The following is a 15,378-nucleotide window of genomic DNA, read 5'->3' on the forward strand; positions in this document are numbered from 1 at the left end:
TTTGGAATGCTATGGCTGAATAGTTTTTTTTTTGTCAAAATTTTTTTCTTTGTTGTTTTTGATTTTAGCATCACAGATTTAAGAACTGTGATTGTTGCAAAATAATCAGTTTCTAAAATCGTATCCGCTACTATGCCTATTTCGTAATCGTCTGTTATGATATAATCAATAAGTGTTGAAGAAGAGTTAGTCATTCTTGTAGCTGTATCATTATTCGTTGGTTTAAGATCATATGGAGAAATTACAGATTGTAGCAGACTTCTGCCGCGCTTTGCAAAATAGTTTAAGTTGTAGTCTCTAGAAAGTATGACAGATTTTCCTTCAGCCATAGCAAGATCAATTCCCAGGATCTTTACAAGTTTTTTTTCGGGTCAGTTTGTAAAATTAGACTTTTGATCATTTAATTTGCTACTAGTTTGGAGTGAAACATTAAAAACGTCAATTCATAATTGTCAGATCAACTAGAGGAGGAAAGAGAGAGAGAAGGCGGAATGAATAGTGGAGAGAGGGAGAGGGAAAGAGAGAGGAGGAGGGTGGAACAGATTGTGGAGAAGAAGGAGAGACAGATGTTGGATCTGAGGGATTATTACGAGGGGGAGATAGAGGAACTGACTCTTAAACTACAATCAGCACTTCTCTCTCCATCTCACAATTCTGACGCTCTTACACAAAACAAAACACACACTGAGTAAGTAACAAAGAGAACAATTCAGTTTGATGTTCTTCCTACAGTATTGTGCATAGTGCGAGCAGTTTAAAAAAATTACCAAACTGAAGCGACACCAAAAAGGAATCGTTTGTCAAAATGGCGTCCCATAGAGCTTTTTGTAACCCAGGATGAGGTGCGCGACTCACGCCAGCTCTGATCAAACCATCCAGAACCAAAATCGGCTCTGATCAACCGATCCAGACCAAAATTGGCTCTGATCAGACTGACTTGAGTCGCGCACTGGGGTGCCAGACCCACTTCGGGCGCGCATTGGCGATACCATGGCTGATACTTTTAACTGTTGAAGTAGCAGTAATCATTGGGATAATGTATTATTTTCACAAATATCGACATCTTTTTTATGTAAATGGTTTGTGGGGTTTTGCAGTAAAAAGCTGTTAGTTTCAAAACAAAAATCTCAGCTCAACAACAAATATCAAAAACTTAGTGTTTGACGTGCTGTTTGATACTAATAGGCAAAAACATCCCGAATTCAAAAACATCCTCAAGGCAAAAACATCCTCTACAATTATAAAAAAAAAGAAACCCATAATGCCACTTATGTTTAGTTTTTAAAAAAGAAAAAAAAAGAAATATAGACAGTGTAGAAAACTAATTAATTAAAAACAAACAAAAAGTAAAAATTAAGGCATTGATATATTCAATAGGAAAAGTTACTGATAATGGATTGGACGGCTGGCAGAATTGTCCACTCAACGCCACAAAGAATTAACGTTAAGTGAACTTAAAATTTTTCCAGCTAACTTAACCATTTTGGGTGTATTAAAATAGTTGTTGTTGTTAGGCTCAAAGCAGGGCTTGAGAAATCTGGGCCCGGTTTACCAACTTTGCTGCTATCCAGAATTATTTTTGATTGAACTCGTTTGAAGAGTAATAAATCAAAATCTCTGACCTTCTGAAAAAACACCAGGTTGTTTGGCAAATTTTTTTTGCCTGGCTGGTGCTGCCTACCCTTTCGGTTGTTAAGTGTTAGCGGGCCTATGCAGGTGCAACTACTGTGAAAATGGACCAGTACTGGATTAGAACCAGCTTCTCTGACTAGTGTGCCACGCTCGAACTTGGGCATCTCTTATAACCCGTTCTCACATTTTTTCCTGTTCCTCAAGGCTTCATTTCTCTAGCCAAGTATACGTTGAACAAGTAGAGTTTCTTGTCAGGCTATATCAAGCTTATCTTATGCACAATCTGCATTAGGTTGTTCTTTCTCCAGACCCCAATTTCTTGGGATTGAGTTCTGCTCGAGAATGCTTCCAGTATTAGTATTTTTTCATGCATATTGCATTTTGAACTGATTTGGTTCAAATTTTTGAGTTCGCTCATGTAATAAAAAAGTGACGGTTGATAGGTTCAAAGCTGGGCTTGAGAAAGCTGGGCTTGGTTAACCAATTATGCTGTTATCCGTTTGAAGGGTAATAAATCAAAATCTCTGTCTTTGTGAAAAAAACACCAGCTGTTTGGTGGTTTTTTGATTCTTTGATTGTGCCTACCCCTTGGGTTGATAACTGTTTGAATGTTTTGTCCCGTAGTTGTCGCTGATAAGTATTCATAATATTTTGAAATAATTTTTTCCTTCTTTTAAATCTTTGATGTCGAACATTATCGTTGTTATGGTTATTGTTGAATGGCTCTTGAGGTTCTAGTTAAATAAGCTTACAGTTTTCGCTGGACCTTAAAAGTTCAAAACGGATCAAACCCTCAAAAAATTAAGGGCATTTGTACTGTTAGTGTTTCATTGCTTTCTGAACTTTTTTCTTAGCGGTTGAAAGAGAACTTAGTTGCAATTGCATGAAGGAATTGGGTGATGCTTCAATTGTGATTTTACTTCCTGGTATTTGTGCCCAAATGGAACACGTTTAAAATAACTCAAATGTTTTTGAGTCCAACACCAACTATGTTATCATAGTAAAGCATCGGACAAAGTTCTCAGTGACTCTTTCAACATCATCCCATTTTGCATTCTTCTCAATAATCATGCAAACTATTCAACTTTCTCCTTCCCCCTCATACCCCCCCCAAAAAAAGTAAGTAAATTTAACTGAGGACGTTGGAGCCAATAGTGGTCTTTGACTTAATCACCAATTCTGATGTTTTCATAGCAATCCGGGTCGAGATGTCAGCGCCTTTTCAGCGTAATTTTTTGTAAGAAGTGCGCTGAAATTATGTATGAAAAGCCCTGAAATGCGCTGAAACTTTGAAAAGGCGCTGAAAATTCAAAATTTCAGCGCATCTTGAGCGCAGTTCTTACATAATTTTAGCGCATTCTGAGTACAATTCTTGCAAAAGTTTCAGCATTTTTTTCAGCTCATCCCTTACAAAGCTTCAACCTAAATTAAGCACATCCGTAGAAAAAATTCAGCGCTTTTGAGAAAACGCAGCAACAACAAAATTTCAGCGCATTTCTTACGAAGCTTCAGCGCAAATTCAGCACTTCCGTTAAAAAATTACGATTTTGAGAAAACGTAGCAACAAAAAAACTTCAGCACATTTCTTACATAGTTTTAGCGCAAACTCAGCACATCCGTAGAAGCATTCAGCGCATTTGAGAAATTACATCCAGATTGAGTCGCACTTTTTTGATTAGACCCATCCAGAGTATGATCAGCCATCATCAGACCCATTCAGAAAATACGCAGCCCTGATCAGACTTCAGCTCGGTTTTCACACGTGCTTGCTGTTAGCTCGTTCAAAACTTGAAAGGACTCTCTGACAGTAGTACTAAACTACTAGCAGATCTCATTATCGCTTGTGTTTTTTGGGTACTGAAATTGTCTATTAGTTGCATATACTCGAATTAGTTTGAAAGCTTTTGAAATGCGCCAACTATGCTACAATCGTGGCCAAAAGTCAAAAATAACGAACTTTTATGGAAAAAAACTGGTACTAAAACTTAAATATTGATATTTTTTCTCACGTTCTTGGAACTTTTTAAAAGATGGAATTAGCAATCCAAGGCAAGTACTGGTTTGAGCGACTTGGTTTGGGAACACTGGGCTCCAGGCCGACTATACCCACGTTTGCTTATTCACCAGACCAAACAGACTTTGGCTGCCCTTGGCCAGACCAAACAGACATTGGCCACCATTGTTCACAGTAAACAGACTTTGTCCAGAATGTTGGCCAGACCAAACATACACTAGGCAAAACTTTTTTCCAGACCATCAGCTAGACCGTTGTCTAAACCATTGGCCAGATTGAACAGACTTTGTTCGAAACGTTGGCAATACCGAGCAGACTCTAGAGCAGACAGTTGTCCAGAACATTGGCCAGACTGAGCAGACCCTACGCCAAACCATTTCCCAGGTATTTGGTCAGTGTTTTGACCTAATTGAACAGAGCCAAGGGCAGACCATTGGCCCGACAATTGATCAGATCAATTTGTGGGTATTGGTAAGACTAAATAGACCAAAATATGGGTATTAGCCAGAACAAACAGACAAAAATTTGTCTATTCAACAACTGTGATTTGATTCTATGGAATCAATTATTCATTTGCATATTGTTTTGTTTTCGAAATTTATTATTTGACTTAACATAGGAGGATAATTTGTCAGAGAAAAACAATTTATCTTCTATGAACATTATTTTTTTTCAAGCCCATTCTGCCTGATTTTTTGAATATAAACAAAACTTTTTATCTTCCGGCTCTTGAATCTTTTTTTTCTCGTTCAAGCATCTAAAAAAACTCCCTCTGAAACACTATGAAATGCGTTTTGCATTACTTCAACTCGTTTTTGGTATTACTGGGGCACAAACATTGAAAAAACTGTTATTTACAAAAGCATATAAACAGGGGACTGTAAAGGGGGTCAAACGTGCTTTTAAGCCAAATATCAATTCGTAACTGTTTTGTTCAAAACAATGACAAAAAGAGTTCCCAATCTACTTTCCTTCCTTTGTAAAAAATCAAGTTTTAATAATCCAGCAAAAAATTGCAGCTTGTTAACTACAAATATGTCTTCTAAGATTTTTATTTCATTGAAAAATATTTGAAACTCTTTTACCCTGTGCTCACTTTAATTGCCATCATATGAATTATTGGCCTAATGAAACCTGTATGGATATAGCATAGGGGATTAATAAATTATCAGAAATTAACGATTGCTCTTTTCATCAAATAATTATTTTTCTAAACTCTTTAAAGATTTTATGCAATTAAACATACATTGTGTGCTAGGAGTTGTTGAATCCGTTTTTGTTGGTCAGGCATCAACAGAACTTTTTCTCAAACAGAGTTTCTTTCTTCTGTTTCTTTTCAAATCATTTTTAGTATTAATTTGGACACCTACATTAGTAAAAATGTAAGTTCTGCAAATCAATAAATTAATAATTGTCACGAACATCAATGGCCAATTCAACATAATACAGAGTCGAACTGTGTTTTTTTTTGCAAGCAGCTAAAACACCTCTTAATGAAACTGTCTAACTATGACAAAGACAAATCTTAATTCTTTCCAAAAAATGCAGTTTTTTTCAAACCAGTTTTTTATGATTATTATTTCTTAGAACGTAGTTTTGAGCTCCAATGTCGCCTGCTCATTTTCATTGCTATTACCTCACCTACTACTGCAATGAATACTTAAGTGACTTATCATAGAGGAGGAAAAGGCTTCACAAAGTTTTGATTGCTTTTTTGTGAAGAATATCTCTCAAACCAACTCTTGAAGGTTTTGTTTTGCAGATGAACAAACTTTTTTTGTCTTTTCAGTTTTAGTGCTAATTAAAACACGATCATTTACAAAGTTGTAGCCTGTACAAGTCTGCAAACAAGTGAGTGTAAAGTGGATTAGAATCGCTTCTCTGTATAATATCAACTGAAAAACATTTTCAATTGTAGAATGAGAGAAAATAGATCTCCAGTAATTTTTTTAAAATTAAAAAATCCATTTGGAATCCATTCCCCAGAAGTTTTTATTCTTGAGGGGACAACCTCTCCATCAATTTTTTTAAAAAATGAAACGTGTCTTTGCAATTGTATCGCAAGTTACAGTTTCCATCAGTTTTTTTATCATACACATCAATCAGAATCCTTCTACAAAATTTACAGCAAGCTGAATTAAAACAGTTGTAGGAAATGTTTAGGCAGATTCTTCAATTAATGAGTTAAAAATTTAAATTATTTCATATAAACAGGATATCAATGTTTTTAGTTTTTCATTTTTAATTTTATTTAGGAACCGAAATTAGTGATTATTAGGTCTCCTATGGTCTTCCAGGAAATTCTTAGTGTAAGTCCTGAAAATTTTTTGTGGAAGAGTTATTCAAGATTGAATGCTGAAAATCTTCTCTTTTCTCGGATTTTTATAGCTGAGTGGTGTTTTAGGCAATCAAACTGCTTCTTAGGCTTGCATTTTGTGCCTCCCAGAAAACAGACAAAATCCTTGAGTCTACAAGTTTCAATTTTTGTTGTTAACCTTTTTTTTCTTTTTTCACGATTTCAAAATTCTAAAAATTGTCAAAATTCTATGAATGTCGTTTAGTGTCAAAACACACAAAACATACTAACATTAATAGCAAGGTCAGAAGTTGTTTCCCACCTCTCCATTAAAGTTTGTCGTGAATAAGACTTCAGATTTGGACTACAATTACAACTAGAAAAAGGCGGGAGTCGCTAATTCACGTCGTTTTACATCAGTTTCGAAGATTTTGGGCTACAATTGAGCCCCAAAAACTGAGCAAAAATTGGTATTTTGTTAATTTCTGCGAAAGTATTGGTTCAAATTGAACGGCAGTAGTCGCTTTTTGTTGCCATTAAACTGTTTTTGCTTGTTCTTATAGGTGGCTTCTTTAACGAAGATGGTTAAATAGTTGTTCTATGTGAAATTTGAAACTAAATTTTTCCCTGATCATCTGGATTTTAACTGAATTGCTTGCTGTCAATTTTTTTGTTGAAGTGGAGGAAAACTGAATTAGATGTGGAGAAGATGAGTACTGGAGAAAAGTAGTCATTGTGACTGCTCGGCGGATTTATTTTTCTATGTACTTAACAGAAACAAGTGGTGGTATATTTGGTTTTAAAGACCGTTTCACGGTCATTCTAATTAGCTAGGTCTCGTTTTGATTGGTTCAGTATTTCAGAATTTATTAACAATTTTCAACCTCAAACCTCCAAAATTAACACATGCTCAATGCTCGATCACAACAATTCCGATGAAATTTCTAAAAATATTTAAGAGAAGTTTAGGCTGTATGGTAAACTGTTCTTCTGTATTGCAGCAGCAGGGGTGGCGTTTATGCTTTTGAAACTTTCGGGTGCTTTTTTCGACCGTCAATTTTTCCTTTGAAGATGAGCAAGTTGCTGTTTGAATCAGTGTTTTCCATATCAGTGTAGGACATAACATTGAGATTTTTTCGTATCCTGGTCAAAACTTTACTTAATAGAACACAATTTTCTTCAACCGTGGGAGCTAGCCCATCGTTTTCTTGTGGCTTGAACTTATTTGCAACAGCTAAAAGTTTGTACTCATGTTTTTTTTCTTTGGTCATCTGATACCGTTTGCTGATAGCTGCGATAAAGACAGCTGCGATAAATTGATGCATGAGAAATTGAAGGAATGAGGTTGCTTTGAATAGCTTTCCGCAAATTATCTTGGATGTCTTGCCGCAATTGGATATCTTGAAGCAATAATACAAATAAAATTTTGTTTTTATGATTCATACCTGTTGTTTGATTCTGGCAAACTCGAAAACTGTAATTCTAATTGTTTGTCACTTGTAGAAATAACCATTAGTCTCACAACAACGATTGTAGTTCGGACCTGTATCCGAAAACTTTTTGCTCTTTTTCAAAGCTTTAATAAAATTGCTTTCATCTTTTGTTTTTCATCCGCTCTCATTTTTGCTCGCATTTATTTCTCTCAATATAGCAGGAAATCAGCCTCAATGAGTCTCTCTCACTTTCCTAAAATCTGCTATGAAGACAAACTCTCACTTAAAGGAGCAACTTAATATAAAGGAACCCAAACGGTTTCTTTATGACCTTTGAATTCTGGCTGAACTTTTACCTGAACTTGCCTGAAAATCACCTGAAAAATACACCTGAATCAGTTTTTCTGATTCAGGCATTTTTACCTGAATTTCACCTGAAAATTTCAGATTAAAAACCTGAACTTTTCAGGTGAAATTCAGGTAAAAATACCTGAACCAGAAAAACTACCTGAACTTTTCAGGTGTATTTTTCAGGTGATTTTCAGGCAAGTTCAGGTAAAAGTTCAGCCAGTGACGCCTGAAATTTTCAGGTAAATTTCAGGTAAATTTCAGGTAAATTTCAGGTAAATTTCAGATAAGTTCAGGTATAGTTCTGGTGGGAACGATTTGCCTGAACGATTCAGGTAAATTCAGGTGTTTTTTCAGGTAAATTTACCTGAACTTTATTTAGAGTGAAGATTATTTTTAAAAATGGTAAGAAGTTATCGAAAAATCAGGATGTTGAAGCTTAAAAACTTTTCATGAAAAGTCTTTTTTTATTAAAACCTTCACTTAGGACTTTTTTAGCAACAAACATTTTTTTCCATCAGTCTCCTAAACATCGTTAATTTGACACTTTATTTAAGCAGATCAATAGGCATTATACTTTTGTTTAAAAAACTACGCTTGTTAAAAAACTACCCCAAAAAGTTAGCCTTGTTTTGTTTTGTTGAGGTCAACAAATTTGGTTTTATGATGACAAAAATTTTGGAGGAGGAGCTCGAAAAACATATAAAGATAACTTCTATTTTTTGAAAGGAATACATTATGCCAACTGTCACTACTTGTGCCCGGTGTGCGAGTCAAGTCCGTCTGATCAGACCTCGCTCGCGTCACGCACTTCAATTTGGATAAATATAGTGAAAATCTTTCTTTTGGTCCTTGAAAAATCTATTATATTAAATAATTTTTAGACCTTGAGCTGGTGTTCAACTATAAACAATGAACAAGTTCACGTTTCAATTAACGTATCAAAAACTGCTTTTGTACTCGAAGGAGTAGATATCATTCGTTAATCCTCAGTTTGCAGCAGCCTCAGATCGATAAATAGTTTTTTTAGCAATATTAGTATAATGCACAATTGCTTTCATTCCCATTTCTTTTTTGTGTTTATAAGAGTCTATAGAAGTTTGATTGTGTTTCAGTGAGATGATGAGAGCGAAGGATGAGGAGATCGCTTCCCTCAGAGCCAATCAGGTGAGACAATTAGCGACCAATTAAAATCAATTCCAGCGTGACAGCCACATCCAGATTTTGTCTCAAATCACCGATTTAAAAGAACGGAACGAAGGTGCCATGAAAAATGATGGAAGAGTGTTGTTACTCTCTCATTTAGCATTTTTCCCCTCTTGGTTACTCACCCCTGTTAACAGTGGAAACCGTGTAAGAGATCTCAATTCTCACTATACTCAGTTTATGAAATATTTGGTGAAGAGTAGCGGGCTTAATTGAATAAGAAGTTTCAAACAAAAGAACATCGAAATCAACAGCTCAAGTCAATGAACACAGGTCGAGGTTTTCGTTTGTCCTCGTTTATGATGCAGACCGTTTTTGAACGCACACATGGGGTATGGTGCGTTCAAACATACACAGGCGAGGATTTTTTTTAACGAGCAACCTAAACGCACCAGTACTTAAGGTCGAGCCAAAGTCCACCCCATTCTTTAAAGGTCCAGATGCAATTGTTTTTGGCAAAAATTTTGTCGAATAATCATATCAAAGTCTATTCAAATTTTTTTTTTCCAAAATAATCATAAATTTAAGGTGTGCTTGGTTGGGGAAATCATGGTTTAAATCATTTCTAAGTTCAGTCAATTCTCAGAAAGTTTTCTTGCGATCAACCTTGTGCCCACAAATCACCATGGCGCCCACGCAATTGAGTATTTGCCTTTTATTTGTTCCCAGAAACCCTCACAATCGGGTTTCTGGGAACAAATAGTGATCCGTTTTTAACAAATTTTGCTTTGTAGAAGTAACAGTTGGACACAATGTCAACTGCGCGTTATGCTAAGAAGTTCTTCTCTCATCGCTTATTTCTTATGGTTGTGATATCTGGTGTCCAAGCAGGTTGAATCCACAGTGCCTAAAAGTGTCCAAATTCTAAATGCATCCACGGCTACTGGGACTTGTTTCACTCAGAAAAGGCTGATAATTTAACTAAACAAGGCGGCTCGGTAATGTGCAATGGCACATAAGGTTCCGACCCCGCCCATCCACAATTTTGGCATAATTGTCTACCAAATGAGGAACAGATAGAAAAACCCAAAAAATATTTTTTGCGAATCCCAAAAAAGCCCAAGTCTTTTTCAAAAAATTCTGTATGAACGAAAAGATAACCTCCAAAACAAATAACTCAGTGGAGTAAAAATTGATGCATTAGATTGCTGTAATATGTCAATATTAAGAAAGCGAGTCAAAACGAACAGCAAAATCAAACAACAACAACAACAAACATTAATTACATCAAAAAATTTATGTCCCTCTTAAAAACTAAATTTAATAACAAAGTCAACATACCGTCAGATAAACCTGAAACTAAACAAAAATAACTTATAAATCACCAGTAAACATATGCGACCAGTCCATAAAAAAGTTTGGTAACAATTATACAAAAAAGAACAAAAACAGAAAAGTAAAAAAAATTAACTTATTTTTTTGAAACAATTAACTTCAAAGTAATAAATACCATTAGGAATAAATTAATATTACCACAAATTTGCGATTACCACTGCTTCTATAGAAGGGCATTAGGACCTGACCTTATTCATTTTTCAAAGAACAACAAAGAACAAACAAAATTTCAATTGAAACTTGCCAGAAAACGCTGTCAAAACCGTCAAGCCAAATTTTGGCACTCAAAATATATTTGATTGCGCCTTCTTCAAACAGCTATAATGTAGTACGTGGCCATTCATTAGTAAGACTAGGTAACAAGTAGACAAAAAAGCGAAGTGCTAAAGTATGTAATACTTTTAATTTTTTTTTCGAAACAAAATTACATTCAAGGTCATGAAAGGCATTAATTACAAAAAGAGCTATTTAAATATCGTCGTTTTTCATGAAAAAGGAAACCCTCGAGACCTGTAATTATCCAGAATATTTCTTGCATCTACAAAAAGAACGTCAAATATGACAAAAATCAAATTAATTTAATTTTTTTTTGTGAAAAAGCGGTGCCGAAGCCAGTAAGGTCATAACAAAATCTTTAAAAGAAAGATTTTGGGACACCAATCCCTTTTATTCCCTTGACACCCATAATGTCATATTTGACCTGTAATCAACTAACGAGATTAGGTAACAAAAAGAAACATAAAAAGAACAAAATTGCGAAGTTAAAAAAGTTTTTTTTTTAGTTTTGGAAAACGATGAGTTTGAAAGTCATAAAAGCCATCAGCTATCTGCTAATATCAGAATATCGGTTTTTCTATTCTTCCATGAAAAGCCAATGAAAGCTATCACTATACAGGAAATTTCATACGACTGAAACGTCAAAGTATAAATGACAGTTAAGACAAAATTAAAAAATTCAATTGATTTCTTCAAGAAAGAGGCGTCGAGGCCATTAAAACGATGATTTATATCTTTCAGGATTTTAATATGTTCAATTGTGCTTTAATTTGAATGCTAATAAGGTGACATGAGGACTGTCAATAATGTGATAATAAGACAAAATTAGAAAACGTGAAAAACTGGCAAATATCAAAACAAACAAAAATCTAAAATCTTGTAGTATCAAAGCCAGAAAACAATAATTTCAGGCTTAAAACTGCAACCGAGAATAAATGTTAACTCAGTAGAAAGAAAAAGCAGTCTTTTTTTGCTGACAATTAGCTGGAAGTTGAACAAATTAAGAAAAAAATAGAGGAAAAGTTAATTAAGCCATTATTTATTGAAAAGTCAATTATTTTTAAAAAAGAAACGACCATAAACTTTCAATTAAAAAACTAAATGCATTAGCCTGGAGCTGTTTAGCAAGCGAATTGGTTGGACCTATCACTCCTGAGCTTTGATTTGATATGTTCTGTTCTTTATTGTTAAAAAAAAAGTCTTTTTTTTAAAAAAAAAGACCGACTGATTACAACCCGATTTTTTTTGGATTGTAACAGTCCAAGAATGGCCCAAAACTACCCCTGTTAATACTTATTGTCCGTTAGGAACAATTGATTTTTCGAATGTTGTAGATATAGATAATTTCTGAGTTGAAACTCAAAATAAATTTTGCATTTTTGATAATCAACGAGTAAAGTTAGCAAAAAACGGCAAAGTTTTAACTACAAGGCACTCTCTGCGGACTCTGAAGTAGAAATAGCCCCCCTCTGAGTCTACAAAGATTGTATGAGTGTTGTTTGGGTGTGTACTGTAGGCAAATTTAATCAAAGTTGACTAAAGTAGCTTATTTCGTGCTGTTGTTGATGAAAAAGGCTAAATTTTGAAATGTTTATCCAGATTTTTTGACCAAAAAATTAAATCAAAACAATCAAAAATGCTTGTTCGTCTTCAAAAATAAAATCAACGACACTATTCTTAAAAATTATAACAAATTTTAGCAAAATTGACGAAAATTTAGGCAAAAATTCCGGAAAATGTGAATAAAAACAACGTGAATTCACTCTTCTTTTCTCAGAAGTTTAAGCCTCGATAACTCCCTGTAGAAAACGAAAATTAAAAAAATCTTTTTAATTCCATATTCTACGCTGGACGAGCTTTCTAATGATACCAGTCTCAACTCTCTACGATGAATATATCGAGCGGCGAAAATTCACGGAACAAAAAAAAACCCAGTTGAGTATATAGTTCCTCCCCCCTCAAGAGGGTCGGAACAACAAGCTCTTTTCCCAGATGCATCAATAATCTGGGTTACATCACACATTTTCAAAAAAAAAGTTAGAGTGGACAAGTTAGCAGTGTTGAATTTATATCACAAGTCGCGTCTCTGTGTGTGTCTGTTCTTCCATTCAATTTAAAATATATCTGACAGAATTCTCGGAAACAGAATCGTTAACGCAATTCAGATATTTCTGCTACTATTTGTGTTGGGATGCCTTAGAAACTTGAACTGGAGCTGCGAATCCCCCACAGAGGGGCAAATTAAGAAAATAGAAAAAAAATGTTTCGCTCGTTTTATTATCATTTGAATTCATGAGGAATACTGTTCGAAAATAGGTACGAGTATAAATGGGTTCGTTGAGTGACTAATTCTTTCTATGTAGGAGAAGTTGCAACTGGCAAATGACAGAATCCAACAGCTCACAGCACAACTTGCCATGTACCAGTCTGCACCCCTTCTCCTTCCATCCTCATCCCCCACCACTGCACATCCTCCCCCTCCCCCTGCCTTAACTCCTGCCTCACCCACAGTGGGATACTCTCTCCCTCGCACTCCTCCCCCACTCACACCCACTGGTACCCCTCATCTACTCCACCCTCAACATCATCAAGAAGAGGTGAACAAGTTTGCCCAGGATGTGATGAAGTATTCCCACCTTTCCATGGAGGAATTGAGACAATTGCACAGTGAGCTCAAAGCCAAACTCAACACTGTAAGTAGAATATATAGAAAATACGATTTATTAAATGATCAGATTTTTATCAGAAGAAGAAGAAGAGTTGATATGTTCTGAAAAGAACAATACTGACTATAGCACTGAAGAATCTGCTTAATTCTACAGTTCTACAGTTCTTAAATTCTGCTATTATTTATCCGACAACCCTGACTTCACAAATTTGCGATACCATAAATACAAGTTAGCTTTATAGGCTTTTGAATGGGTTTCTTGTGTCGGTGTTTTTATTTACTGTTTTAGAAGCGTGTTAGAAAGAAAGAAAGAATTATCAATTTCTTCATACATAACCGAATATTTTGAAGTTTAAGTGAGCTCAGAAATTTTTAAAACTTAACACAAAATTAGATAGATCAGGACTGACTGGCACTATGGAAACTGTAACATGAAGAGGACAGAAAACAAGACCAGATGGTCTACAATGACCTGCCCAGTCAAAAGTGACATGTCAACATTCTGATTAGATAATGAAGCAGTGATCTCAGACATCTCCAATTAGACTTGTAGAGTACTGAAGGATATTAAGTCTACCAACATCATATGGTTGCTTATCGTAGCAAGATTATATTGAGCCCAATTGTTTAAGGAGCAATCTATGATTATGATCTCTTTTATAATTGTTTTTGTGATCGAATGTGTGTTTCAGTTGAGAGACCGTCTCCATAGACTCCCCCCTGGGGGACATCTAACTCCACAAGACAAAAGACAAAGGGTAATAAACAAACAAACAACTGACAAACAACTGACAATTAGAAACGTTTAAGGCCGACCCCAAGTTTAGAGGGCATTTCAGTATCTTTCAATTACATTAATCCCATAGAGCACGAATTTCCCTTAACCAATACACCATCTCACCAAAATTCTCATTTCTTATATCCCGGGTCAAAGTGTCAACGCTAAAAATTGCTAAAAAAAATTTAAGAGTTGCGGTGAATGCGGTGAATGCGGTGAAAAGATGTAATTATTGCGATTTTTAGCCTCTTACAAACTTCAACCGCTTAATTTACCAAATATCTTCAACCCAGAAGATATTGCAAAAAAGATGAAAGAATAGCAGTGCATGCATTGAGAGTGACGGAACAAACCATCTTTGAAATAGTTGCAGTGATGGATGCAGGAGGTCGTGATTTCTAACTGGTTTTATATTTGTAATTTCATTTTACTACAATTAACTTTATTTTTATTTTGCAGTGAAATTTCATAAGAATAGCGGTTGTTTGCGGTGAAATTTTTACTTTCACCACTTGTTGTTGGCAGCGATGAATATTTTTTTTCACCGCATAAGTGGTGAAAAGAAATAATTGGCCGCTGAAAACCGCATATCTTACAAAAAAATTTCAACGCATTTGTTTTCTATAACGTTTACTGAATCTGATTCAAATTCACAAAAATATCATAGAAGTAGGTGAGAGGTGGCGCAGTGGAACAAGTACTTGTTGACTTGCAGGAGTTGAGAAGATGGAACCGGTGCCCGGCAGTTCCTTTTTTTTAAGAAATCCAGTGAATGCGTTGAAAACAAAATTGCACCACAAAAAATCGCAAATCCTACAAAAATCTAACGTCAAAAACCGCAATTCATACAAAAATTCACAACTTTGACAGCATTCATCTCTAAATGATGCGGGCGCTTTTTCGTTAAAATTATTTTCATTTCAACGTTATTCACTATAATTATTACACTTTTTTCGACAAGATCTCGACCTAGAACGATCTGGCGAACGTTCTCATTTCCTATATCCCACATCTTCCGTCAATCGACCAGTTAAAAAATCGTCAAAAAAATTTGCGGTCTATTTTTGTAAGAATTACGGTTTTCCGCTGTAAATTTTATTTGTACTGCTTCCTGTTGGTAGCGGTGAATTAGTTTTTTTTTAACATTTAAGCGGTGAAAATAAAACTTTAACCGCTGAAATCCGCAGTTCTTGCAAAATATTATATAAACTGGAAGTAATAGTATTACTCGAAGCCATAGTTACTTAAATTGAGAAAGAAAATTGAGTCAGTATTTGCATTCTAAATAAATACTGAACTCTTTTAAAGTGAAAAAGGCCTATTTCTAAACTGCTTCAGATGCCGATAGTGAGAGCTAACATTTTTCAACGCATCCTGCTTTTGCGGTGAAAT

At 35.1% G+C, this 15,378-nt stretch overlaps 1 protein-coding gene across 2 annotated transcripts in view; it reads left to right on the forward strand.

Moving 5' to 3' along the window:
* Positions 1 to 486: 486 nt before the first annotated feature.
* Positions 487 to 15,378, forward strand: part of LOC142350294 (uncharacterized) — a 68,853-nt gene continuing 53,961 nt past the window's right edge. The window contains exons 1-4 of one of the 2 annotated variants that reach the window (XM_075402094.1): positions 487 to 688; positions 8,839 to 8,890; positions 12,904 to 13,233; positions 13,901 to 13,966. In XM_075402094.1, coding sequence (XP_075258209.1) covers positions 492 to 688; positions 8,839 to 8,890; positions 12,904 to 13,233; positions 13,901 to 13,966 — 645 coding nt within the window. In that variant the 5' untranslated portion in view covers positions 487 to 491. The remainder of the gene's footprint in view (positions 689 to 8,838; positions 8,891 to 12,903; positions 13,234 to 13,900; positions 13,967 to 15,378) is intronic. The other variant, XM_075402096.1, reaches the window with a different exon arrangement.

The sequence above is a fragment of the Convolutriloba macropyga genome, chromosome 12, assembly GCF_964194025.1.
Source record: "Convolutriloba macropyga chromosome 12, txConMacr16.3, whole genome shotgun sequence".
In the NCBI taxonomy this organism is placed as follows: Eukaryota; Metazoa; Xenacoelomorpha; order Acoela; family Convolutidae; genus Convolutriloba; species Convolutriloba macropyga.